Here is a 24,682-nt window from a genome sequence, read left to right as displayed (position 1 = left end):
TGAGATAGGACACTGCTGAGGCCACTGGTTGGCTAAGTGTGCAGGTCTTGTGAGGTTGGGATGGCACGCAACCCGGGAGGAGCGGAAACCAGCAGAGGACCAGAAGAGTCAGGTCAGGGGACAGGATGGGGTGAGTATAGTATGTTTATTTTTTTCTACACCTCCCCCAGCCATAGAGTAAATGTTTGTTTTCCTGGGACGGTCCCTTCAAACGAAGACTAACCATACATAGCCAGATCAAGATCTGCTTAATCTGATGATTGAACTCCACAGTATATACTGTTTTTGGCCATACAAGATCAAGCCTTTTGGGACAGATGTCAGGATTGCTGCTTGCTTCAGATAATGAATGAGGACAGAGTCACTATTACAAAGCACCAAAATCCTGGTGCAACAAAAAACTGGTATCAATGTCTTACACCAGATGTATTTTATGTTTCAGATACTTTTTTGCACCTTGTATGACAAAGGACAAGGCCTATTGGTAAAGAGAGGGCATAACTGAAAGGGTCATGGTTGGATATAAAGCATCATGCAACAACATTGACACAAAATAATAGGTAGTGTAGAGTTAGACAGCAGTGTCTAAGAATGCGCCAAATTTATCAAATAGTATGACCCACTGTGATAAATCTGGCACATTTCTATACTACGTTCATAAAATTTTTTGTCACTTATGAAGATAATGCTGAACTGTATAAATTCAGAATATTTTTCTCATTCTCTATATTGAGAAGATCATGGTCAAGGCAGATGGTTAGTCTTTCGGGTATGATGCATTTGGTGCTTACGGCAAAAAAGTATTTAGTCAGCCACCAATTGTGCAAGTTCTCCCAATAAAAAAGAGGAGAGAGGCCTGTAATTTTCATCATAGGTATACCTCAACTACGAGAGACAGAATGAGAAAAAAAATCCCTAAAATCACATTGTCTGATTTTTTAAGAATGTATTTGCAAATTATGGTGGAAAATAAGTATTTGGTCAATAACAAAAGTTAATCTCAATACTTTGTTATGTACCCTTTGTTGGCAATGACAGAAGTCAAACGTTTTCTGTAAGTCTTCACAAGGTTTTCACACACTGTTGCTGGTATTTTGGCCCATTCTTCCATACAGATCTCCACTAGAGCAGTGATGTTTTGGGGCTGTCGCTGGGCAACACAGACTTTATACTCCCTCCAAAGGTTTTCTATGGGGTTGAGATATGGAGACTGGCTAGGCCACTCCAGGACCTTGAAATGCTTCTTTTACGAAGCCACTCCTTCATTTTCCGGTGGTGTGTTTGGGATCATTGTCATGCTGAAAGACCCAGCCACGTTTCATCTTCAATGCCCTTGCTGATGGAAGGAGGTTTTCACTCAAAATCTCACGATTCATTGCCCCATTCATTCTTTCCTTTACACGGATCAGTCGTCCTGGTCCCTTAGCAGAAAAACAGCCCCAAAGCATGATGTTTCTACCCCCATGCTTCACAGTAGGTATGGTGTTCTCCAGATGCAACTCAGCATTCTTTCTCCTCCAAATACAACAAGTTGAGTTTTTACCAAACAGTTCTACTTTGATTTCATCTGACCATATGACATTCTCCCAATACTCTTCTGGATCATCCAAATGCTCTCTAGTAAACTTCAGATGGGCCAGACATGTACTGGCTTAAGCAAGGGGAAACGTCTGTCATTGCATGATTTGAGTCCCTGGCGACGTAGTGTGTTACTGATGGTAGCCTTTGTTGCTTTGGTTTTTGCTCACCGTTCTTGTGATCATTTTGACACCACGGGATGAGACCTTGCGTGGAGCCCCAGTTCGAGGGAGATTATCGGAGGTCTTGTATCTCCTACATTTTCTAATAATTGCTCCCGCAGTTGGTTATTTCACACCAAGCTGCTTGCCTATTGCAGATTCAGTTTTCTCAGCCTGGTGCAGGTCTACAATTTTGTTTCTGGTGTCCTTCAGCAGCTTTTTGGTCTTGGCCGTAGTGGAGTTTGAAGTGTGACTGTTTGAGGTTGTGGACAGGTGTATTTTATACTGATCAACTTCTCAGCATAATCAGACCACAGGTGTGCACGTAATGGTTGGCTTCCCTATGTCTATCTCAGGGCTCCGTCTCCTGAGTGTAGTAAACCATATGTATAGAAATAGACATAGACTGGGAATTGCACTTAAAAAGTTCTTTATCTCCAAATTCATCCATGTACAAAACAGTAGAGAGATATACAGAACATAATCACCCGGTGCTCAATAGACTGCTCAGAGGTTATTCCACTCGGTGTCTTCAGAACCTTCCATTCCAGACTTGCTGCTTGCTGGACGGTGTGTTCAGAATTAGCGTCCACATGGTCAGGAACACACCGTCCAGCAAGCAGCAAGTCTGGGATGGAAGGTTCTGAAGACACCGAGTGGAATAACCTCTGAGCAGTCTATTGAGCACCGGGTGATTATGTTCTGTATATCTCTCTACTGTTTTGTACATGGATGAATTTGGAGATAAATAACTTTTTAAGTGCAATTCCCAGTCTATGTCTATTTCTATACATATGGTATTTTATACTGATAACAAGTTCAAACAGGTGCCATTAATACAGGTAACGAGTGGAGGACAGAGGAGACTCTTAAAAGGGTACTCCGGCGCTAAACATCTAATCCCCTATCAAAAGGATAGGGAATAAGATGTTAGATCATGGGGATCCTGTTGCTTGGGACCCCCGCTATCTCTCCTGCAGCACCCTCGTTTTTCAGCTGCACAGAGAGAGGATCGCTCTGTGGCTGATGACAGGCGGTGCAGGGGACGGAGTATCATGATGTCACGGATCCACCCCCTCATGACGCCCCCTCCCATAGCCTTCCATTGAGGGGCGGGGCATAACGTCACATGTCTCTCATAGTTGAGGTATACTTATGATGAAAATTACAGGCCTTTCTCATCTTATTATGTGGAACAACTTGCACAATTGGTGGATGACTAAATACTTTTTTGCCCCACTGTGAGTTGGATCAGACTTTTCAACAAACATATATATGGTGCAGTTATGCTCTTACTTTAACACTGTTGTTCAATGGAGGTGGTTGAGGAGCTGGATTGGAAGATTTGACGCTAGACCTTTGATCTACAGCACTCTGCCTGTAGCCGCCAGGCTGTGGAATGTTGTCCGAAACATCCAGAAGATCACTGGCACTGTGTGCACTACGCAACCCAGATGACCTGCATGGAAAGATCAATTCTGTAAGTATACAACTGCATATCATGTATTCAAAACTGTACTTACTGCCATATGAGGTGATTCGGACCGCTATAGTACATTACTGAAAAACATTGCCCATCCTTATAAATTATGAACTGTGTCTTGCCTGGGATTAAGGTCTGTATCTATAGATTTTACATATGCTTCAGGGAACCAGCCAGTCCTGTGGAGACAAAAAAAAATGAGGGATCATATTCCCTATGGTATCTATTGCTTACAGCATTCCTATCAGGACTATAAATGCCAGAGCTGTAGTTAAAATGGATCCTCTTTATTATCTTTAGTTATATGACTTTGCTGTACAATGTTCTTTTTCAATGGTTAGCCAAGGCACAATCTTTTACTACCAAGAAATTATAAAAATAAAATGCATTTAGAAGGACCCTTTAACTTTTTTGTTATGTTGAGTGCTAAAATAAAATCTTTGCTAATTTATTAAAAAGGAAAAATAAAATATTACACTGACATTAGTATTCAGATCCTTTACTTAGTTAAGGCCCCTTTGCAGTAATTACATCCTTCAGTCTTCTTGGAGATTGCCCATCTGGATATGGGGATTTTCTGCCATTCTTCTTTGCAAATCCTCTTAAGCTCTATCAGGTTGGATGTGGTTCATCGGTGGAAGCCATTTTGAGGTCTCTTCAGAGATATTCAGTGATGTCCCAGCACAAAATGCTGTCCTGTGGCTTCGGACTGCCTCGGGCAAGCCTGCGGCACAGATGTTGGGCCAACTGAGAGACTGGTTATTGTTTCTATTATGTTCAACCAGAGGTTTGATGTATTTTCATGGGCATTGTGTTATATGCTATGTCTGTATGTGTATTCATGTGTGTTTTGTACCTTTAAGAGAGGAGCAGTGCGGCCATATAGTGTAGTGGGGGGAGGAGCTGCCTGAGTCTATCCCAAGTGCCAAGCCTAAGCACAAGTGTGGTAAAGGTGTGAGGTGTGTGGAGAAGCTCTAAGGGAAGGCCCAGAACAAATCATCATTGCAAGTCTTATCCAGTCATTCTGCAAGGATCTCCCACATGCTGGAAGTTCATGCCCTGGCGGAGAAAGCTACAGGACCTTGACAGAACCCTAGCTACCTGGAACACTCTTCAATCCTCTCTCAAGTCAGTATCAATTTATTGAGTGATAAGCACCAAGGCAGCAAGGCAACAGAGCACCCAAGGGGTTACACTGCATCCTCTCCACTCTGCACCATACTGTCTGTGTGGATCAACATCTGAACCCTGATCAGTAAAGACAGTTATCCATTACCTGACGTTGGTGTGTTCCTTTACTCCCCGTGTCTGGCCCAGGAGAAGCTGACTCCAACCTCGGACCGTGTATAGGCTAACGGTGCCCTGTGGTCACAAAGTGATAAGATATTTCACTGTGGCACCACAGTTCCATTGGGTTTAAGTGAGGGCTTTGGCTGGGCCACTCAAGTACATTCACAGAGTTGTCCCAAAGCCACTCCTGTGTTGTCTTATTTGTGTGCTACGGTTCATTGTCTTGTTTGAAGGAGAAGCTTTAGCCCTGCAGAGCGCTCCGTATCAGGTTTTTTAGTAAGAATATCTGTGTACTTTGTTGCATTCAGCCTTAACCCTGACCAGTCTCCCTGTCCAAACTGCTGCTAAAGATCCCCATAGTATGATGTTGTAGGGATGGTATTGGGCAGGTGATGAGCAGTGCCTGGTTTCCTCTATACATGATACTCAGAACTGGCCAAAAATTAAATGTTGGTTTAATCAGACCCGAGGATTTAGTTTCCTACAGTCTTAGAGTCCTTTAGGGGCTTTTTTCAAACTCCAGGCAATTTTCATGTGTCTATTTCTAAAGAGAGGCTTGGTACTGGCCACTCTGCCATGAAGCCCAAATTGGTGGAGTGCCGCAGTGATGGTTGAACCAATCTGTACACAGGAACTTTGGAACTCAGCCAGAGTGACCATTGGGTTCTTGGTCATCTCTCCTTCAAAAGCTCTCCTCCCTGATTACTTAGTTTGGTGGACAGCCAGCTGTAAGAAGTTATCTGGTTGTTACAAACTTTTCCTATTAAAGAATTATGGTAGCCACTGCACTGTTGGCAACTTTCAGTACAGCTCCTATTCTCCAGATTGGTGGCTCCGCATAATCCTGTCTCTGGGCCTAAAGTCAGTTCTTTCACCCCTCTTGGCTTGGTATTTGCCCTGTTATGCATTGTCAGCTTTGAGACCTTACATAGACAGAAGTGTTCCTTTCCAAATCATGTCCAATTTATCACAGGTGACTCAAGGTGTAGAAACATCTCACAGATGATCAAGAAAAATGTGAGGAGCCAGAGCTAAAGTGTGAGAGCAAAGGGTCTAAATACTTATGTCCATGCTAAAATGTAGTTTTTCCTTTTTAATTAGTTAGCAAAAATGTCTAAAGTTCAGTTTACTTTGTCATTTTGGGGTACTGAGTGCAGCTTAAAGGGGGAAAAAAATAGATATTTTTTTTTTATATCTTAGCATAAGGTCCCAACATAACAATATGTAAAAAAAAAAAAAAAAAAAAAAGTGAACGGGTCTAAAAACTTTCAGAACAATATATACATTTTTATACAATATACACATTTATATACATTTTATAACCACTACACCAGATATATATAATTGCCTAAACCTTACGTGGACAGAGCATCGAGTCTCCCATACAGCCATCCATTCCGAGCTTCTGACACCAGTAAAGTGATCACATTGCCCTTTGAAAATTGCAGCATGGTTGGGTTTCCTACTGGTTTGTGGTCTACAATGGCCTGGACCTTCCTATTGCCAACACTCGCTGCCGCTGCTACAACTGCAGCTACTGCAACTTCACCAAAGGAACTAGAACGAGTGCGAAAACTGCCAGAGGTTCCTGTAAGAGAATATAAAAAGGTTAGGTAAGACCAATGAGAGGCCAATAGGGTCACAAATAAAAGTGTCTTACCATTAGAGGATGTCCTTTGCAGACCTCTTGTAGTACTTTCAACTGGAGCTCTAGCATTATTTTGATTTACCATGGATAAGACATCTGCCACAGATCTCGGTGTCTAAATGATAGAGGGAAATAAACATTGCTTTAGGAATACTGCCCTTTATTTTTTTAACCACCAAAATCAGAGCAGTAAGAGTGCGATTTCTAGCACCCTATCCAACGAGCTGATTTAATGGGCACCAGCAGACAGGCTGCATCCTCTTCATTGTTTACAAGGGACAGCGCTGTACATTACGTAGTGGCTGCACCTGGTATTGCAGCTAGTCCCTACCAAATGTATGGCTCTGGCCCCCTCAATCGAATTTTTGGTGGGGCTGACAGAAGGCGGACCCCTACTTATCTGATATTGATGGCCTATCCTTAGGATAGGCTATCAATATTAAAGATCTGGAAAACCCCTTTCACATTCTAGTCAAAAAAGTCAGTCAGAGACCTAAAGTTTCCTACAGTTGGAGGAAAGGAGCAGCAGACCTGTAATATGTACTGTGATGTCCCAGTACAGGACATGGTCCTGCACTACACTTAGGCCCTGTCAGGTTGCTGGGACATCGCAGTACATTTAGATAGGGATCATGGGGGAGATTTATGAAAACTGGTGCAGTTGACCATAGCAACCAATCGGATCGCTTCTTTCATTTTTCACAGGCCTCTTGAAAAATAAATGAAGCAATCTTATTGGTTGCTATGGGCAACAAAAAAGTTCCTTATGATAATATTACTTACCATATTCATTGAGTCCCTTGGGCTATTTGCCGGCCGACCCGAGGAATAATTCTGAGCAGCAGGGCCTGTCTGAACTCTGCTAGCATCAATCTGTTCCTTCCATGTAGACAGTCGTGGATTCAGCACACCTTGAGCCTAAACATAGAAAAAAATGTAAACTTATTGTAATTTGGGAAATTGTGAGGGTTTTTGTTTTTACACAGTGCACTTTTTGGTAAAAATTATACTTTATCTAAATTCTGTAGGTCAATATTATTTAAAAGATACCCAATTTGTATAGGTTTTGATTTATTTTACTACTTGTAATAAAATAAAAAAAGTAATTTGCCTAAAATCACCCTATTCGGGTCCCTATATTTTTTTGTTCATGCCAGGATGAACAATGTTTTTATTGGGGAATGGGAAGAGGGGGGTGATTTCAACTTTTATTATGGACGGAGTTATTTTATAAAGGGGTTACTAGTATTTTATTGACTTTTTGTGCTCAACGTATAATGGATCACATTATTTTCCCCAATACTCCCTTTGGTCTATATCAGTGTTTTCCAACCAGGGTGCCTCCAGCTGTTGCAAAACTACAACTCCCAGCAAGCCCTTGTAGTTTTGCAACAGCTGGAGGCTCCCTGGTTGGGAAACACTGATCTACATGAATATAGATTTATATATTATTTAAATAAACATTGGGGAGGTGATATTTCTTACCCGGCTGTGGTATTGCTGGAAGGAGCTGCACAGTAGCCAATGTCGTTCTGCCAGAAAGCGATATCTGCGCTTCTCCTCCAGTTCTGCCGCTCGCTGGCTCTCTCTGACAAATGAAAGCATGTCCGTATGTAACATGTTCACTTTTTCCTGCAGGCAGTGGAAGAATAAATTACTATGGGAGGAATTATTAGGGTAGCAGGCATAAGGACTACTATGGTGCCCACCATTTAAAGGAGCCCCACCTACACTAAAAAGTAAGGTGCGGTATGTGACCGTAAAGGAAATGAAGAGTAAAATAGGGCAATTGAAAACTGAGGGCAGATTACTGGAAGAACAAGGAAAGGGGAGATCAACAGTCTGGTTCCAAAAAAAACAAAACAATAAGCTTGCACAGCATGGCAATGTACCCACTGAGCAAATGTGACAATGCAACACTATGTAACCAGACAGTAATGCCATGATGACGTGCTAACATAATCTTGGAAAGAGCAGTGACAAATATTAGTGAACAAACGGCAGTGCCCATACTACAGTGCTGGTAGAGTTTCATATCTTGTATCTTGTCCTTACTTTCATACTTTGGAAGTTACGGTCCCTTTGTCTCTCCATTTTCCATGCATCAGACATACATTTATCAAGGGTAGCTGCTCGCTGGCGGTACTCTATTTCATAACGGTTTTGACTGTCCTGTGTAACAATAGAAAATAAAATAAAACTATTGTAGGGGTCAGCCCCTGGAATTACCAAACTACATTGCACTGTATTTCTAGTGAAAATGTTCCACACAGACTGCCATACTTCTTCCAGCCACAAGATGTCGCTGTTGCTTTAAGTGAGAATAAAAGTTTGTTTGTCTCAGAGGAGGAGGAGCAGGAAGTTCCTGGGGTTCTGTGGTGTGTGGCTCTCTAATGATGTGCTGAGCTGAGGAAAGAGACTGTAAAAAGTGGCCCTGAGAGGGAATATAGATCGTGTAATCCAGAGACTGAGCAGCAGGACCGTGCCAGAGGAGGCAGAGCTGCATTGTGATGCTCCAGACTGCAAGAGCGAGAGAGCGAGAGCGAGAGAGCGAGAGAGCGAGAGAGCGAGCGCGAGAGCGAGAGCGCGAGAGCGAGACCAGACAAGCAAGCTACAGATCCAAAAACCAGACTACACCTGCGAACCAGCAAGAGAGAGAGAGAGAGCGAGAGAGAGAGCGAGAGAGAGAGGAAAACATACCAGACAAGCAAGCCACAGATCCAAAAACCAGACTACACCTGCGAACCAGAGAGAGAGAGGAAAACATACCAGACAAGCAAGCTACAGATCCAAAAACCAGACTACACCTGCGAACCAGAGAGAGAGAGAGGAAAACATACCAGACAAGCAAGCTACAGATCCAAAAACCAGACTACACCTGTGAACCATGGAGAGAGAGAGAGAGAGAGAGAGAGAGAGAGAGAGAGAGAGAGGAAAACATACCAGACAAGCAAGCCACAGATCCAGAAATTAGAATTACCAGACCAAGACAACCAGCTCTTCAGCTACATACAGAACTGTGAGTGTGCACCAGTGCTAAGAACAGTCTCCTTTTAGGCAGAGCGTTGTAGAAACGTGTCCCAGTTAGTGGGAATCAGATAGGATCATAATAGAAGAGAGTAGCCTGTATTTCTATGTGTGCATTGGCGGGAGCGCCATTTTATGTATCACGTTTCAGTGAACTGTTAATACTGTTAACCTCATTCTCCAGCCGTTATATTCTGTTGTTTAATAAAGCCGGTATCTGTTTCAGCCTCCTTGTCTGCTGTACCGTACTTGAATCCTGCACTGCAGTCTCCTACTCCTCTGACCGCTACAAGTGGCACTGTGAGCAGGGTACGGTTACGGAGATGGAGGCAGCTGAAGGCAATGTGCATGATGCTAATGTGAGTACCTCAGGCAATGGTGGAACCCCTGCAAGGACCCTCCCTATGGGCACGCTGTTTAATTTGCTGAGAAAATTTGATGGCCAGAACATGTCACTGTCAGACTGGGTGACAAGGTTACAGAGCGTTACTAGAATTTACAATGTAAGCCCAGAGCTACAGGTGGAAATTGCTTCGGCAGCCCTAGAGGGTGAGGCCCGAAAAAATGTTTTCCTACAACCAGAAGCCATGCGTAGTACTTTGAAAGAGATTGTGCGATTTCTGAAAGATATATATGGTGAAACAACTAGTGCAAGCCACCTCCGGGTGAAGCTCTTCTACCAGGTCCACCAAGAAAATGAAGGGGTCTCACAATATGCGACTGCTCTACAGGAAGTATTGGCCGAGTACAGAAAAAAGAGGCAGACGGAGTAACCGGCATGGGATCCGCAGATCGGATATTGCGGGAACAATTTGTTCTGGGACTATTTAACTCTCCCCTGAGACAGACCCTGCGTGAATGAGTTAGAGTGGACTCTACCCTGAACTTTTGGCAAATATTTGCTGAGGCTGTGGCATGAAGTAAAGAAGAAAGTTATGCCTCCGGAGTGGTACGGACCCAGACCCCCACACCCTTCGGGGCTGTGTGGAATGAAGAGGTCCTAGTTAAAGCAGTGCAGGACCTGCAGAGCTCCCTGAGTGTTATGCACGAGAAGTTAATGCAAATGGAATGGCAGATGAGGTCGAGCTACCCCGAGGCTGTCTATCCGGCCCAACAACAAACTTATCAGGCTGCCCCACTGGTCCTTACATCAGAGCATCCTTACCCAAATTTACCTTCCCACCAAGTTCCTCAATATCCTCCACTGAGGCCAGCCAGTCAAGTCCTAAGGGCACCTCCCGCACGCAGGCAAAGAGAATACCGCCCAGAGACTTAGTGCTGGCGGAGCAGAGAAAAAGGAAACTTCGCCAGAGAATGTCGGAATGATCTATCTATACGCCCAGAGCTGGGGTTAGTGGGGCGCGCTGCGGGGGAGGTAGAGAGTCAAGCCAGCCAGCCAGCTCTGAACACCTGGTTGCAGGGTGTCCTATTATACGAGCCGAATTTTAAGGCATTCCAGTCGACTGGATACCGGGTCACAGGTAACGACCATGCCTGAGTCATACTTCAACTGTTACTTTCAATCACTGGCCAAGCCAGAAAAGAGAAATTGATCCGGGTCATAGTGGCTAATCAGCAACAGATCCCTGTCACGGGAGTCGTGTGGATGAATGTACGGCTATGTGGACAGAAAGTGGGGAGAAAAGGTATCCTGCTGGTCCCCGAGATGTTCAAAGAAGATGTACTGGTGATAATGGGCATGAATATTCTGCAAGAGTTGGACCAGATCATGTTCACTAAAGGGGATCAGGCTATTGGAAGCAAGCCACTCTGCACAAACCCAGTCAAAAAGGATTTCAACGGTTGATCCGATTCCGTGGGACACAGAAGAGTGTCCCAGTACATCAGTCTGTGGGAACTATCCGAGTGCCGGGAAGAGTACCCTCACCCTCCCCCCTGGTCGGGAGACTATATTGACACTGCCCATGGGAACCTTCCGCAACCTTGAAGGTATGGAGGTGATTATTGAGCCTGGGGGCCTAGGAGAGTTAGGCCACGATGCCCTGGTGGCCAGAACACTGGCAGTGGTCCAGAATCTGGAAGTCTCTTTGGCGCCAGGGGTGGAACTGGCTCATGTGTACCTACATCGGGGAGAAGTGCTGAGCCGGGGAGAAGTGACTCTATCTCCGATAGGCAATGCAGCTTGGACCTTGGCAGTTAATGCCAGAACCGAAGAGGTGCCAACCCCAGAATGAAATGGGAGAACTATCTTGGACTAAATGGAGATAGATGTGATGACTCTCAGTCCGGACCATTTGCGAGCAGTTGAAACCATGCTGTGGGAGAATCAGGCTGCGTTTGCCCGCCATTCTGATGACTTTGGCTGCACAGATGCTATAACGCATTAGATACCGACAGGGGACACTTCCCCAATCCGGGAGAAATATTGACATATTCCGCCCAAGTTGTACCAAGAAATGAAGACATTGTTGAAACAGATGATGGATTCAAGAGTGGTTCAGGGTACCCAAAGTCCTTGTGCAGCCCCAGTGGTGCTTGTCAAGAAGAAGGACGGCACTATTCGATTTTGTGTGGATTACCGGTGGTTGAATGCTTGACCACACAGGACTTATACGCTCTGCCTCGCATTGAGGAGTCTAAATACTTCTCCACCCTGGATCTAGCAAGCGGGTACAGGAAGGTACTGGTGGCCAAGCAAGACAGAGCAAGGACAGCATTCATACTTCCCATAGGCCTATTTGAATTCAACAGGATGCCATTCGGGCTGTATAATGCCCCGGACACCTTCCAGCAGCTAATGGAGAAATGTCTGGGAGACCTACATTTTTAAGCGACCCTGATATACTTAGACAATATCATCGTGTACTCCACTACTTTTCAAGAACACCTGGACCGACTAGGACAGGTACTCAAGCGATTGCGAGATCGCGGGCGTCGGCCATTGCCGGCGGGTCCCTGGCTGCGATCAGCAGCCGGGATCAGCCGCGCATGACACGGGCATCGCTCCGATGCCCGCGGTTATGCTTAGGACGTAAATGTACGTCCTGGTGCGTTAAGTACCACCGCACCAGGACGTACATTTACGTCCTGCGTCCTTAAGGGGTTAAAGAAGGAGATCGAGTACTTAGGCCATACGGTGTCCCAAGACAGGGTGCTGCTGTCCAAAGACAAGGTGGCTGCCATATGACAATGGCCAGAGCCCAGAACGCTGCGGGAGTTGAAGGCCTTCCTTGGACTTACTGAGTACTACTGGCAGTTCATCAAGGACTTCGCAAAGATAGCGGGCCCTCTGAATGACCTGTTGAGAGGAACAGCTGGGAGACTCAAGAGACAAAGTGTCCCCTGGGGACAGAAGCAGGAGAAGGCCTTCCAGGCCTTGAAAGAGGCCCTGACATCGGCCCCCATCTTGGCTTATGCAGATTTCGACAAACCATTCCTCTTATCTACTGATGACAGTCTCTACAGACTCGGGGCGGTTCTGTCGCAGGTACAAGATGGACACGAAAGAGTTATCGCCTATGCCTGTCGGTCCTTGCGGGATACAGAGCAAAACCCTCAGAAGTACAGTTCCTTCCGACTGGAACTCCTTTCCCTGGTGCGAGCCATGACAGAGAAGTTTGCAGGCTACCTGACAGGGGCTTAGTTCTTTGTACGACCGACAACAACCCCCTGGCCCATCTGGATAATGCCAAGCTGGGAGCCCTGGAGCAACGCTGGGCACCTCGCCTTGCAAAGTATGTCTTCTTGATCCGCTACCGCTCCGCTACAGAGAACACTAATGCTGATGGTCTGTCCAGGGTTACTTTTAAAATTCCAGTAGGATATCTTGATGAACAAAAAGAAGAGGATGAATCTCCCGACTTCCGCAGGTTCGCACCCCCGCCAGTCGCGGCACAGACAAGTGGGGAGGCCCATGCCCTACCCAAGGCATTAGGTAGAACTAATGAAGAATCGGGCCCAATACAAGATGAAGACGTCGGACTGCAGCAGATGAAAGGCTGGGTGTTCCATCGAAGAAAACCTGACAGAGAAGAAAGGACTGACCTTAATGCCGAGATGAAGTCCATTCTACATCAATGGGACAGACTGGAAGTTCACGGAGCTGTTTTGTACCGCAAGTGGCAGCAGCCTGCCAATCTAGAGGCAAGGTGGCAGGTAGTAATACCCAGAAGTGTGGCACGGGAGATAGCCAAAGAGGCTCATGAATTTGGAGCTCACTTCGGGCCAGTCAAGACCTACCAGTGGCTGCAGTGTTATTGTTATTGTCTGCGATAGGTGGCCACGGTTGAGGAAGTCTGCCGACAGTGTCGCGTGTGTGAACTCACTAAAAGCACGGAACAGAGGGAACCATACAGTCCATAAAAACCAAAGAACCGCTGGAAGTATTGATGATAGACTATCTCCTTGTGGGACCATCAACCAGAAGTCCACAATACTGCCTGGTCATGATTGACCACTTCTCAAAGTTTGCAGTGGTCACCCCAATTCGGGACCAGATGACTGAATCCACAGCTCAGGCCATCTGTCAAGACTTCATCCGGGTCTACTGGTGTCCGAAGCGGATTCACTCAGATCAAGAAGCGTGCTTTCAAGGGAAAGTGAAGGAGAAGTTACACCGACTGTATGGCATTAAAAAATCCAGGACAACCTAGCCAAAAAGACACACTAGCCAGACTATCAGCCTGAATTAGTCTGGGCTTAGAATGATTGGGTCCACACCACCACCGGTTATACCCCGTACATGCTACTGTTCGGTAGAGCTGGCCGGGAAATTGTTGAATTGAATTTAGAACAACCAGAGGACCTAATAGAACGATCGACCACCTCATGGGTGAAAGAACACAGTCAGTGGCTCCAGACCATCCGCCGGTTAGCAGGCCAGCGGTTACAAGAGAGAACTCATACGTACCTTCCTCCCATCCAGGAGGTTCTTCTGCAACCTGGAGACCAGGTACTGGTGCGAGACAAACTTCCCAGAGGCAAGTTTAGTGAGCGTTGGGAGGTACAGCTGTACAAAATGATCAAGAGAGTGTACCCCAATGGCCCAGTCTACGAAGTACGAGTTGAAAATGAGGAGTTTGCCTCAAGGATTCCACATAGAAATCTTAATCAAGTCTTAACAGATAGTCAAGACTTCAGGAGATCTAGTAGGTCTACTGCAGGGGTTCCAACAAACAGGTATGATGTCGATCAGTTCATTTGGTCCACCTGTATGCATTGTGGACAAGGTTGTGCTGCTATTAGAGGTTCCTTCCTTGTCCTATGGATTAAACCTGATTTTACCTGCATTGAGCTGGATCCAATCTCCTTCATCTGCTATTAGAGGTTGTATTAACCCTTTCTTCCTCATGGACTATATAGTAAGGCCGAGGAATGCCACCTTTAAGTGGGGAGGCATGTAGGGTTCATCCCCTAGAATTACCAAACTACATTGCACTGTATTTCTAGTGAAACTGTTCCACACAGACTGCCATACTTCTTCCAGCCACAAGATGTCGCTGTTGCTATAAGAGAGAATAAAAGTTTGTTTGTCTCAAAGGAGGAGGAGCAGGAAGTTCCTGGGGTTCTGTGGTGTGTGGCTCTCTATGGCTGTGCTGAGGAAAGAGACTGTAAAAAGTGGCCCTGAGAGGGAATCTCAGGATTGTGTAATTCAGAGACTGAGCAGCAGGACCATGCCAGAGGAGGCAGAGCTGCACTGTGATGCTCCAGACTGCACTTGCAAACCAGAGAGAGAGGAAAACATACCAGACAAGCAAGCTACAGATCCAGAAATCAGACTTACCAGACCAAGACAAGCAGCTCTTCAGCTACATACAGGACTGTGAGCGTGCACCAGTGCTAAGCTGTGGTAGGGCATAGAACAGGCTCCTTTAAGGCAGAGCGTTGTAGAAATGTGTCCCGGTTAGCGGGAATCAGATAGGATCATAATAGAGGAGAGTAGCTTGTATTTCTGTGCATGCACTGGCGGGAGCGCCATTTTATGTATCACGTTTCAGTTAGCTTTCCTGTAAACTTATGTGAACTGTTAATACTGTTAACCTCATTGTCCAGCCGTTATATTCTGTTGTTTAATAAAGCTGGTATCTGTTTCAGCCTCCTTGTCTGCTGTACCGTACTTGAATCCTGCACTGCAGTCTCCTACTCCTCTGACTGCTACACTATATTAAAATAAAACTATATTCCATATCAATAAACAAGAGGTTTCTCCAGTTTATGAAGCCCATTGTTATATACCGTGCAGTTCTGAGTAGGGATGTCCCTATACTGTACATTTGCATGAGTACTTGTACTCGTGAAAATGTCCCTGATACCTAATCCAATACCTACTCCCGGCGGCTGTTATCACAGAGGTGCGGTAGGCCACCTGCGCACTGTGCATATCAACTCCTAGAGGACGCAGGGTGTAAATTTACGCCCTGCGCCCACTCCCGAGCTATGCAGCACATTCAGCAGCTGAGCATGCATCATAGCCGGGACCCACATTAACCCTTCAGATGCCAAGATCAAAGTTGATAGCGGCGTCTAAAAGTCCTGAGATTAACTGCTGGTTAGCTCAGGGATGCTGATCGGGATCACTGCGGTGAAATGCGGTGTCCCGATCAGCTGAGAGAACATCTGGAAGTCTTTTACTGTGCTTCGTGCCATCCTACACTCACTCCTTTACTGCAGCCAGCCATGGCAGGCAGTAGTAAAGGAGCACCATAACACTGACCAATGCTATGCTATGGCATACCATTGATCAGTGTTAGCAATCTACAAATTGCATGTAATACTAATAATAATAAATGTGAATTATCCCCTTCCCTAATAAACATTCGAATCAACCCCTTTTTAAAAAGTTTAAATATACCAAAAAAATATATATATATTAGCCATTTCTCTTATAAAAACTAAAAAAAAAAAAAACACCCCTTCCCATTAAAGAGATTTTTTTTTTTTTAAACCCTGTCGCTTGACCTTGAAAAAAAGTATCAGTAATATTCGGTCTTAAATAAATGATATTGGGACATCCCTAATTCTGAGTTAACAAAGTGGGGTCCTCTGTTGAGGATTTTCATCTCTTGGCCACAGTGAAGAGCAGTTGAAGGAGTGTGTGCCCTGACCTGTTGTTCATTACACGGACAACCGGTTTATTTCAGTGGGCACTGTGTTACGCTAAATTTCCCCTGTGGTGGCGCTGCAGAGAAATAAAAAGCTTGTTGCCAGGTCTTTCCACAGATTACAGCTGAATGTTCACTTTGCAAACACATTGTAATCTGTTTATTGTCAAGGGACATGAAAAGGTGCCCATGAAGTTTTTGAGACTACTTTTGGTGATGCAGCCAATTTACTGTTTTTGGAGTTTTTTTCATGTCTGCAGGAAAAATCCAAAAAGTCAAAAGTTTATATAAATGGTAGTAACACATAAATTATTGCATATAATACTCACTCGTATAAACTGCATATCCAGCTTTGTGTTCTTGTCCATTTGTTGGACAATCTCGCCATGTAATGTCTGAAACTAGAAACAGTCACTAGTTATTCTGACTCATAGGAACATTAGCCCTCATTTACTAAGAGGATCGGGTTCAAATTTTGTGGGGTTTCTTTTATGTGTGTCATATTTTCTGCATGATGCAAATTTGGCACACGCAACAATTGTGGTGCTAGACAAAACCGGCCTTTTCACTCATTTAGCATTTGGCAACCCAAAACTATTTATGTTACTGTGGAAATTTCATAACATTTCTATTAAAGGGGTATTCCAGTGAAAAACTATTTTTTCAAATCAACTGGCTCCAGAAAGATAACAGATTTGTAAATTACTTCTATTAAAAATCTTAATCCTACCAGTATTTATCACACCTCTGTCTGTCTCAGGAACTGTCCAGAGTAGGAGAAAATCCCCATAACAAACCTCTCCTGCTCTGGACAGTTCCTGAGACAGACAGAGGTGTCAGCAGAGAGCACTGTGGTCAGACAGAAAAGAACAACTCAACTTCAGCAGCTGATAAGTACTAGTAATTTACAAATCTGTTTAACTTTCTGAAGCCGGTTAATAAGAAAAAAAAATTTCACCGGAATACCCCTTTAGGTTTAAATTTTGAGTATTATTTTATTAATTAATTAATTTTTTTAAGTCACTCATAGAATTTTATTAAAAAATAATAAATCTACACATATTACAAACAGGGAACATACAGTGGGGATGAAAAGTTTGGGCACCCCAGGTAAATATTTGTATTAATGGGAATAAAGAAGCCAAGGAAAGATGGAAAAATCTCCAAAAGGCATCAAATTACAGATTAGACATTCTTATAATATGTCAACAAAAGTTAGATTTTATTTCCATCATTTACACTTTCAAAATAACAGAAAACAAAAAAATGGCATCTGCAAAAGTTTGGGCACCCTGCAGAGTTAATATCTTGTACTGCCCCCTTTGGCAAGTATCACAGCTTGTAAATGCTTTTTGTAGCCAGCCAAGAGTCTTTCAATTCTTGTTTGAGGTATCTTTGCCCATTCTTCCTTACAAAAGTCTTCCAGTTCTTTGAGATTTCTGTGCTGTCTGTCATGCACTGCTCTTTTAAGGTCTATCTATAGATTTTCAATTATGTTGAGGTCAGGATATTGTGAAGGCCATGGCAAAACCTTCAGTTTATACCTCTTGATGTAATCCCCTGTGGATTTAGAGGTGTGTTTAGGATCATTATCCATTTGTAGAAGCCATTCTCTCTTTAACTTTAGCAGATGGCATCAAGTTAGCATCTGAAATTTGCTGACATTTTATGGAATCCATTTTTCCTTCTACTCGTGAGATGTTCCCTGTGCCACTGACTGCAATACAACCCCAAAGCATATAGCAACAACAGCAACAGCGATCGGCACTTCCCTTTAAGGCTAGTAATGAGGTATGTATGACCCACTAATGCGAACAGGAGAAATATCCCAGTCCTTGCGGTGCACCGTTCACCTTCTCATGGTGCTACCACCCCTTGTGCAGATGAAAGCAAATTCAAACAATGCTAGTAGAGAAGAAATGTGCGGGGGAGCACTCACGAAGTTCACTCACGGTTACGGTGCCAAGGATATCTTTATTCAGGTGCAAGTGAAACATCAGCCGGACGCCAGATTCCCATGACAGGGGACAACCCCAAAGCATGATTGATCCACCCCCATGCTTAGCAGTTGGACAGAGGTTATTTTCATTAAATTCTGTTCCCCTTCTTCTCCAAACGTACCTTTGCTCATTCCGGCCAAAAAGTTAAATTTTAACCTCATCGGTCCACAGAACTTGTTTCCAAAATGCATCAGGCTTGTCTATATGTTCATTTGCAAAGTTCAAACGCTGATTTTTGTGGTGAGGACGTAGAAGAGGTTTTCTTCTGATGACTCTTCCATGAAGACCATATTTGTACAAGGATCTCTTTATAGTGGAATAGTGTACCACAACTCCAGTGTCTGCCAGATCTTTCTGGAGGGATTGTGCAGTTAAACGTGGGTTTTGAATTGTTTTTCTCACAATCCTGCGAGCTGTTCTGTCTGATATTTTTCTTGGTCTTCCAGATCTTGCTTTAACTTCCACTGTTCCTGATGACTGCCATTTCTTAACTAAATTCCGAACAGAGGATATTGACATCTGAAACCGTTTTTCTATCTTCTTATAGCCTTCTCCAGCTTTGTGAGCGTCAACTATTTTCAGTTTCAGATTTCTAGACAACTGCTTAGAAGAACCCATGGTGCTGATTGTTGGGGCAAGGTCAGATGAGTCTGGGCATTTCAAACCTTTGAGATTGACATCACCTGGTCTTCCCAGATGATGATTTAGAACAATCCATGACACTGGCAGGTCTCAGCTTTGCAAAGGGGGCAGTGCATGTTGTAAATTCTGCAGGGTGCCCAAACTTTTGCATATGCCATTTTTTTGTTTTCTGTTATTTAGAAAGTGTAAATGATGGAAATTAAATCTAACTTTTGTTGACATATTATAAGAATGTCTTATCTGTAATTTGATGCCTTTAGGAGATTTTTCCATCTTTCCTTGGCTTCTTTATGCACATTAATACAAATTTAAACAAGCTAAAATTTTCCAAAAACATAATCTTAAAACAGCAATATTAAAAAGGACAAATACTTAAAGAAATTGTTAATTTGCTGTTTGTGTGCTGTTTTCTGACTTTTTTTTTTTTTGCAGATATTTTCCCGTACTGAAATCTCTTCATTTAGTTGGAAAAGTTAATAAATATGTGGGGTTTGTATGTTTATTTGAAACCACGCCCTTTTGCTGGTGTTTCTGTAGTTTTGTTGGGAAGTTTAGGCATTTCTGGCGCACCATTGAGCACAATGTTGCATCAAGGTCGCAAGAATGATGCACCAAGAGTGCGCCATATTGACCCATGAAACCAGGTTGGATTCAGTTGAATATATGAGAGCCACTGATTTCTTTTTTTTTGTGATTGAGGTCAATAGGTGATGGTAGCTGATGTTAATATATCCACATGTTTTCAGTCAGTTTAGATGTGTTGCAGACTAAAAAAAACTAAGCAAATCCTGGCAAGACTCTTAAGAGAGAAAGTAAGAGTCATGCTTATCCCACCCACACAGTGAGATTTACAGCACCTACTGTATGAGTGTGTATAGACCTGGGCCATTTCTGCCTATAGGCAAAATAGGCAGTCGCCTAGAGTGCCCTCTTTACGGGGGCACCGCTCTGCACTCTGCAAGAAAGTTAGTAACCAGCCAGCATCTGAAGCACCCGCCACTCATCCAAAGCACTCGCCCAGCCAGAACCGCTGTCGCATGAGGAGGGAGATTATTACAGTGTGTCACCCCAGTAGTAAGGTGGGGCATGTCAAAGGGCAGAGTCAGTAGGTGGGGTCAAGAGGCGGCAAAATTAGCTTTCGCCTAGAGTGGCAAAAATTCTTGCACCAGCCCTGCTATAGACAGAAACTGTCAATCATTGTGTGTGGGCAGGATAAGCAGGACTCTCACTGTCTCTCCTAGGAATCCTGTCAAGATTTACTTTTTAATCAAAAATACTGCTCTAAACCATAAAAATCTATATAAACCAGACTATGATTAGAAACTTCTGTACGAAACCCATCAGTCTGTTGTGATACCTGTATCTTTAATTTGTGCGTCTGCTGAAATAAAGTTTGAATAAAAATTTTTACCACGTGAACTGGATTTTCTCATTAAAAAACCTATATATATATATATATATATATGTATATATATATATATATATATATATATATATATATATATATATATATATATATATATATATCACAGAGCTAAGTTTCTCTCCCTTTATCACATACCACTCTAAAATAGGCCAGCAAAAATCACCTGGCAGGTTCGCTTCATATATTTCACAGGTTAGGCTGCTTTCTCATGGCTGTCTAGACCCGTCCCGTTCTTCTCCCGGCATAAATAAGAACAGACTTAAAAAAATATGGCCAATAATGGATGCTCAGAAGTAAAAACGGATCAAAAAACAGATTGAAAAAGAATGACATTAAAGGCTCATCTGTTTTCCATAGACTTCAATGTTAAATTTACTGTATCTTTTTTTTTTTTTTTTTTTTTTTCTCGTTTATTTGACAGGAGAAAAAATACTGCATACACCGTCTTTTCTCCCATAAAAATTTACGGAAATGAGCGCAGACGGGTGCAAACGGATGTGAAAGGATTGTCAAAAAAATCCCATTGACATCAATGGGATTATTTTACAACCGTTTGTAATCTGTTTACAAGCAGCAACAACAGAACCTAAACCGGGAAAAAAACGGGAACAGAGCGCCATGTGAACGCACCCTTAGTCACAAGTAGAAAGCAATAGAACTCTCCTTACCACAACACTGATCCCAGTACTGGCACTTTTGCAGCTATCGGCCATCTGGATAAGCAGCTGACCTGTAATGTAAAGGAGAACACTGTAGTTACGTAATATCTCATTTCTTGATATGCCAGTCAATATCTGTTATGCAATTTACGAAGTACAATTCCTGGATGCATTTATGAGAGTTTGGGCATGTTCTGTAGTAGTAGTTTACAGACAGCAGTATAATGTCTAAGCATTTACAATATTTTTCAGGGACACTTCCTGAACAGTTTACTGAGGGAAACTAAATGGTGCAAAATTAATCAAATAACATATTTTCATATTTAAAAGAGAATGTCATCTGTTGAACAATATTCTGATATGGATTGTAATGTAGCTGTACGTGCAATACTACATGTTACAAAAATACCTATGTGTTTTCACATATGATATTCCATAACATAGAAAAAAAATAATATATATATATATATATATATATATAAATCTCTAAAACTTCACCAGCCCTGCAGTTAAAGGGGTACTCTGCCCCTAGACATCTTATCCCCTATCCAAAGTATAGGGGATAAGATGTCTGATTGCGGGGGTCACGCCGCTGGGGACCCCCACGATCTCCCTGCTGCACCCGGCATTCTTTTAGAGCCACGGGTGCAGCGCTGGAGCGCCAGAGGCTCGTGACATCACGGCAGCACCCCTCTCGTGATGCCACACCCCCTCAATGCAAGTCTATGGGAGGGGGTGTCATGCCCTGCCCATAGACTTTCATAAAGGGGGCATGGCCGTGAAGTCACAAGCGGGGCGAGACGGTGACGTCATGAGCCTCCACCCTGCATCGCCAGAGCGACATTCACTCCGCGGCGGATAGGGGATAAGATATCTAGGGGCGGAGTACCCCTTTAAAACAAAAAAATCAAATAGCCATTCAAAAACACATCATGCACTTTGACAAAAGGATCACTGATTTGGGGAATCTTTCCAAGGATCTTATTGACATCTTCCATCATACAGTTCTCAGAAGGAGGTTCCCCGCCCGCGGAAGAAGATTCATTGCTACCCTGTAATTGTTCTCTCAAGGAAGCAGCATTTCCTTGCACCACCACCAAAGACTACTGTATTTGGGTATGCACGGTAAAGGCCCTGGTTTGATCTTTGATCATATGCAATGTGGAGACCATAGAATTCTATGGGCCCTACTACACCTTAGTATGTGCTATACAGTAGGACATGGGGTGCCTACAGCTTAGAGACAAGGGGGGAGATTTATCAAAACCTGTACAAAGGAAAAGTTGACCAGTTGCCCTTGGCAACCAATCAGAGCGCTTGTCTCATTTTTCAGAGGCCTGTTTAAAAATGAAAGAAGCAATTTGGTTGCTATGGACAACTGGTCAATTTTTCCTCTTCACAGGTTTTATTAAATCACCCCAAAGAAGTATAGATAGAGATAGAGTGAGGAGTTAGGCCTATACTCTGTAATGCCTGGAGCATACCAGCACTTGCGGAGGAAAGTATATAAATCCTGGTGGAAACTACACAACTTATCTTGGAGGGGAAAAATTAAAGAGAAAGGAAGGAATAAAGAGCAAGTTATTGCGATATTGAAGAAAAGGTCCACCAGTGTCCCGTTGCTGCAATAGGACTCATTTGGGCTTCAGGCTGGGTCTAGTATCCTTCTTGGCTGCCAAGTCACCAATTATCAGGACCTATACCCTGCCGTGGACATTGTGGCACATCATCACCTAAGAGTATGGATATAACTGGAAACCGCTGGGAGCCAAACAGTAGGTAACCCCTCAGAAATGAGAGACGTTTGGGGTAAAGACACCTCAAGAGGCTAGAGCAGCCAACACGGGGACCCCCACTTTTGAAAACTGGACATCATCAAGAACTCCCTTATACCTGTGCTATTCAATGCCGATTGTTGGAAATGTATACTATGAAGACTGTGCGTTACTCTCAAGAGAGTTATCCTTCAGTAAAGGGACTGCTTTGCTATACTGTTACCCAAGTATCTCTGATCCACACCTTACCATCAGGCACCCCACCAAACAACTTGCCTAACACCAGATCAGGGTGTACCCCAGGGAATATTACCATCCACCAGCACTATTGTGTGGCCCTCTTGAAAGTGTTCCAGCCTATAGAATGTGGGAGTAACCTGCAGAAGCTCTCTGACTATCCAAACCATGAACCGTGACTGGCTGTGGCACCACAAAAGTATGGGTAACTGAGCCTGCATGTGTTTGATAATTGTATGTGTTTGATTATTGCTAGAGATGAGCGAATCGAATCAGACTAATCTGAAATTGCTACGAATTTCATAGAAAATTCGATTTGTGACGAATCCGAATATCGCCGCAATTCGATAAAACGAATCGCTTCATTAAACTCCATTCTGTGCGGTCCAGGGGATCTAAAATGGCGGCTACACTTGTAAGAACATGGGGCAAGGAATTCTGTGAAAGTGTGTAGGAGGGATCACCCTGATCACATGGTGGCATGCAGCCTATCATCAGCCAGCCAGCCCTGTGATGTAACAGCCCTATATCTTCGGCAGCCATTGCTGCAGACTGGAATTTCTGGGATTTTTTTCCTGAGAGAGCAGACAGTGTGTGTGTGTGTGTGTTACTGAGAAAAAAGATCTTTACAGCGGCGAATCCATTCACCTCAAGCCCACATCACTGCAGGCAGGCAGATAGGCATGGACAGTAGAGGGAGAGAGAGTATACTTTTTTTTATGTTGCAAATGCAACTGTACTGGGTTGTATTATTCTAAAGCTAATAGGCAGTTAGTGTTAAAGGCCAGAAATACCTACACACCTGCTTTTAACACCTAATTCAGGTGTAACCGTACTGGGGCGTATTTTTCTATAATAAGTTTAATATATATGCACTCAGCTATTGTACAGGTATGTTAGACAGAGAAGTGCCAGGACGTGCACAGAGGAGTGTCACAAGCCTGAATTCATCAGGCCGAGGTCGCAGCAGACTAGGGGTGGGTGGCAGCAAGAGTCGCAGCGAGAGACCTGAGCTCCCGATATCAGCTAGCGGTCGTGTCTCGACCAGCAACCCATTTGCTGTCATTGATTGGTTAACTCGGTCATCCACTTCATCACAAGTGACATCTGACACCCCAAGTCAACAGTTAGTGGGTTCCTCAGACTCAACCCTCAGTTGGCATGGCCCAGGAGCAGTCCCTGTCCTCCAACTGTCTCTGTCCTATGCTGTTAAAAAATGTTTGACCAGAAGATCCCAAGCAGAGCTAAGAGATGATGAGCCTCCAGCCTACCAGCCTACAGAAATTACTCCATACTGGTCTACTCCACAATACTGCCTGCAGCCAGTGCCCACTATGATACATCCACAAGCTATTTCTCACATTGTCACTCTGTGTCAACCTAAAGTGATCTATCACCAACCTGTTCCTGTTTGCATTGTGGAGACCAGAACACATCCGATTGGTAGGTGTCTGGTTGATTCTACAAGAACCACAATATGTCCTTCATGCCATGAGAATGTAGTGACAAGAGTTACCTTCCATTCTGGACTTCTTACCTGGCTTTTATGTATAGCAATTATTTATTTAAATTATATTAAATATTATTACAAAATTTACAAGTAACTTTTCATAAATTATAAAACGTCTTAAAACAAAGTCTGCAAACTGCAAGGCTCTTATAACAGCAATCAGATAAGTGCTAAACATTGTTACA

General features: G+C 43.7%; 1 protein-coding gene across 1 annotated transcript in view; it reads right to left on the bottom strand.

Moving 5' to 3' along the window:
• BAIAP2L2 (BAR/IMD domain containing adaptor protein 2 like 2) overlaps nucleotides 1–24,682 on the bottom strand; it is a 69,207-nt gene that overhangs the window by 8,110 nt on the left and 36,415 nt on the right. Inside the window, exons 5-13 of the mRNA XM_056523942.1 lie at nucleotides 20,985–21,046; nucleotides 16,578–16,649; nucleotides 8,216–8,332; nucleotides 7,646–7,792; nucleotides 6,944–7,078; nucleotides 6,173–6,275; nucleotides 5,872–6,100; nucleotides 3,345–3,401; nucleotides 3,036–3,198 (exon numbers count right to left, since the gene is read on the bottom strand). Coding sequence (XP_056379917.1) covers nucleotides 3,036–3,198; nucleotides 3,345–3,401; nucleotides 5,872–6,100; nucleotides 6,173–6,275; nucleotides 6,944–7,078; nucleotides 7,646–7,792; nucleotides 8,216–8,332; nucleotides 16,578–16,649; nucleotides 20,985–21,046 — 1,085 coding nt within the window. The remainder of the gene's footprint in view (nucleotides 1–3,035; nucleotides 3,199–3,344; nucleotides 3,402–5,871; nucleotides 6,101–6,172; nucleotides 6,276–6,943; nucleotides 7,079–7,645; nucleotides 7,793–8,215; nucleotides 8,333–16,577; nucleotides 16,650–20,984; nucleotides 21,047–24,682) is intronic.

This window comes from Hyla sarda, chromosome 6 (assembly GCF_029499605.1).
Source record: "Hyla sarda isolate aHylSar1 chromosome 6, aHylSar1.hap1, whole genome shotgun sequence".
NCBI classification, from domain to species: Eukaryota; Metazoa; Chordata; class Amphibia; order Anura; family Hylidae; genus Hyla; species Hyla sarda.
The sequence above is the reverse complement of the archived record's forward strand: the minus strand, read 5'-3'. Positions and strand labels throughout refer to the sequence as shown.